The following is a 2074-nucleotide window of genomic DNA, read 5'->3' as shown; positions in this document are numbered from 1 at the left end:
GGGATTGTGGCATGCATTCTTCTATATAAGCAACCCAGTTGTGTGTGTGCTCTCTGCACCTTCATCACACACCAAGGTAGGAAGAATGGAGATGTACCATGTGGCTGTCCTCCTCCTACTTGCACACTTCGCCTCCTTCCCTCATTCCCTGGCTTGCCCCTACTGCTCCACCCCAACCACTCCCCCCAAGCAGTCCCCGCCGCCGCCGCCTCCGCCGTCACCGTGCCCTCCTCCACCGCGCAGTGTGGGGCCGGTGCCCCCGTCGCCCAAGACGCCGTCGCCACCGTCGTCCGGGACGTGCCCCATCGACACCCTCAAGCTGGACGCATGCGTCGACCTGCTCGGCGGGCTGGTGCATGCGGTCATCGGCCAGGACACGCAGGACAAGTGCTGCCCGGTGATCCAAGGCCTCGCGGACTTGGACGCCGCGCTGTGTCTCTGTACGACTATTAAGGCCAAGGCGTTGGACATCAACGTCCTTCTTCCTATTGCGCTTGAGCTGCTCGTTGACTGTGGCAAGCATGTGCCATCGGACTACCAGTGCCCAGCTTAATTACTAGAAGAAGCCTGTACCAAGTGTGTTACGATCATAAATATATATATGCATGCATTATATGACTATGGAATGCTTGTAAGTGGTAATTATTGGCTTTAATGTGTCTAATAAAAGCTTTTATATGGTCTACTAAATATAACTCAATAGCCTTCTCGATGTTTCTGTGTCCAATTCTTCGTCGTCTTCTTCTTCTTCTTCTACTTAAACTTCTTCCTCTCCTTCTTAAACTTCTTAACATCGCCCATGCATTGGGCAATGTTATACGTAAATGCCATGCAAAGGAAGAAATAACAGAGAAATCATATTCTGGACTTGGCATAGCCACAGGTCTCTATCAGATTATGTGAGATTCCTGACACATAGAAAGACTTGATTGCTGCAGGTGGAATGTTATACATTATCGCTTGGTTTATATCCGGTGGAAATTGATAAGGAATAATAATATACCTATATATTTTATCAGAACTCCTGATATTATAAAATCAAGCTCAAAGTATATTACATGAAGGAATTTCTTTTGGTTTCTAAATTTACTTGTTCCATCCAAAGATTGCATAACATAAAACTTGAACTCCTGATATTTTGATTGAGTGAATGCAGGGCATCTGAACCACTAGAATATTTTACAATTTGATTTTATGCACAATGACAAAAAGAACTGTGCATTATTTTATTTGATTAGAGATAGAACACATATCACTTCTAATCTAAAGTTTTCCAGGCTTTTGATCAGAGAACTTTCCTACATGCTCAATGGAGAGTCAAAAGTGCATATCTGAAATGATAATTTAACATGAATTGGTTGTGGCAAATGACAATTAGTTTCCATTTCCTATTTACATAAACTTTATAAAAAAAATCATTTAAGCTAGTTTTGCCAAGAGTTAGCTGCATTTGATATAATTATGTTAGATAATGTGTATGCAAATTGTAATACTTGGATTAGTGGATTAACATCAAATTGTAGCTGAATTTGTAAGTTATAATTCCAAAAACCACATATGATATTCATTTGATGTCACGGATACCTAATCGCATCATTTTTGGTCTCAAGTCTCTGTTGAATTACAGGAATTTCTTGTTGCCACTTGCATATATAGTCAAAACAAAATCATGTGGTAGTATGTAAGTCGTACCCAATTATCACATCAACAAAAAGACAATGAATAAGCCAACATTTGCACAAGTGTGAATCTTCTTTAGCTTCAGACTACGGGCACAGCTTCAGACAAAACGAAAAAAGTCAATTAAAATCCAATGCAATCATCTAAAACATTAGTGTAATGATCGAGGAGATATAACATAATTTGAATTAAGTATGCTCTCTATTTAGGATCCACAAGGCCAACCGATTAGGTACAATCACCTCATTAACAAAATAAACTGGATTTGGTTATTAAGAGAATTGTTAATCAAAACATCAAATTAAAATAGGTGTTGAACACCTTATTACAAAATGCACACACATATACTGTCGTCCTCAACACATATACTTTCTTCATTATCAATATTTGGTTT

At 39.9% G+C, this 2074-nt stretch overlaps 1 protein-coding gene across 1 annotated transcript; it reads left to right on the top strand.

Annotated features, from left to right (window-relative positions):
* LOC135632117 (36.4 kDa proline-rich protein-like) lies at nt 1–712 on the top strand. Its single transcript, XM_065140531.1, has one exon. It carries the CDS (start codon nt 86–88, stop codon nt 551–553), a length of 468 nt encoding a protein of 155 aa, XP_064996603.1. The 5' UTR covers nt 1–85; the 3' UTR covers nt 554–712.
* The last annotated feature ends 1362 nt before the right edge of the window (nt 713–2074 follow it).

The sequence above is a fragment of the Musa acuminata genome, chromosome BXJ3-2 (assembly GCF_036884655.1).
Source record: "Musa acuminata AAA Group cultivar baxijiao chromosome BXJ3-2, Cavendish_Baxijiao_AAA, whole genome shotgun sequence".
Classification (NCBI taxonomy): Eukaryota; Viridiplantae; Streptophyta; class Magnoliopsida; order Zingiberales; family Musaceae; genus Musa; species Musa acuminata.
The sequence above is the reverse complement of the archived record's forward strand: the minus strand, read 5'-3'. Positions and strand labels throughout refer to the sequence as shown.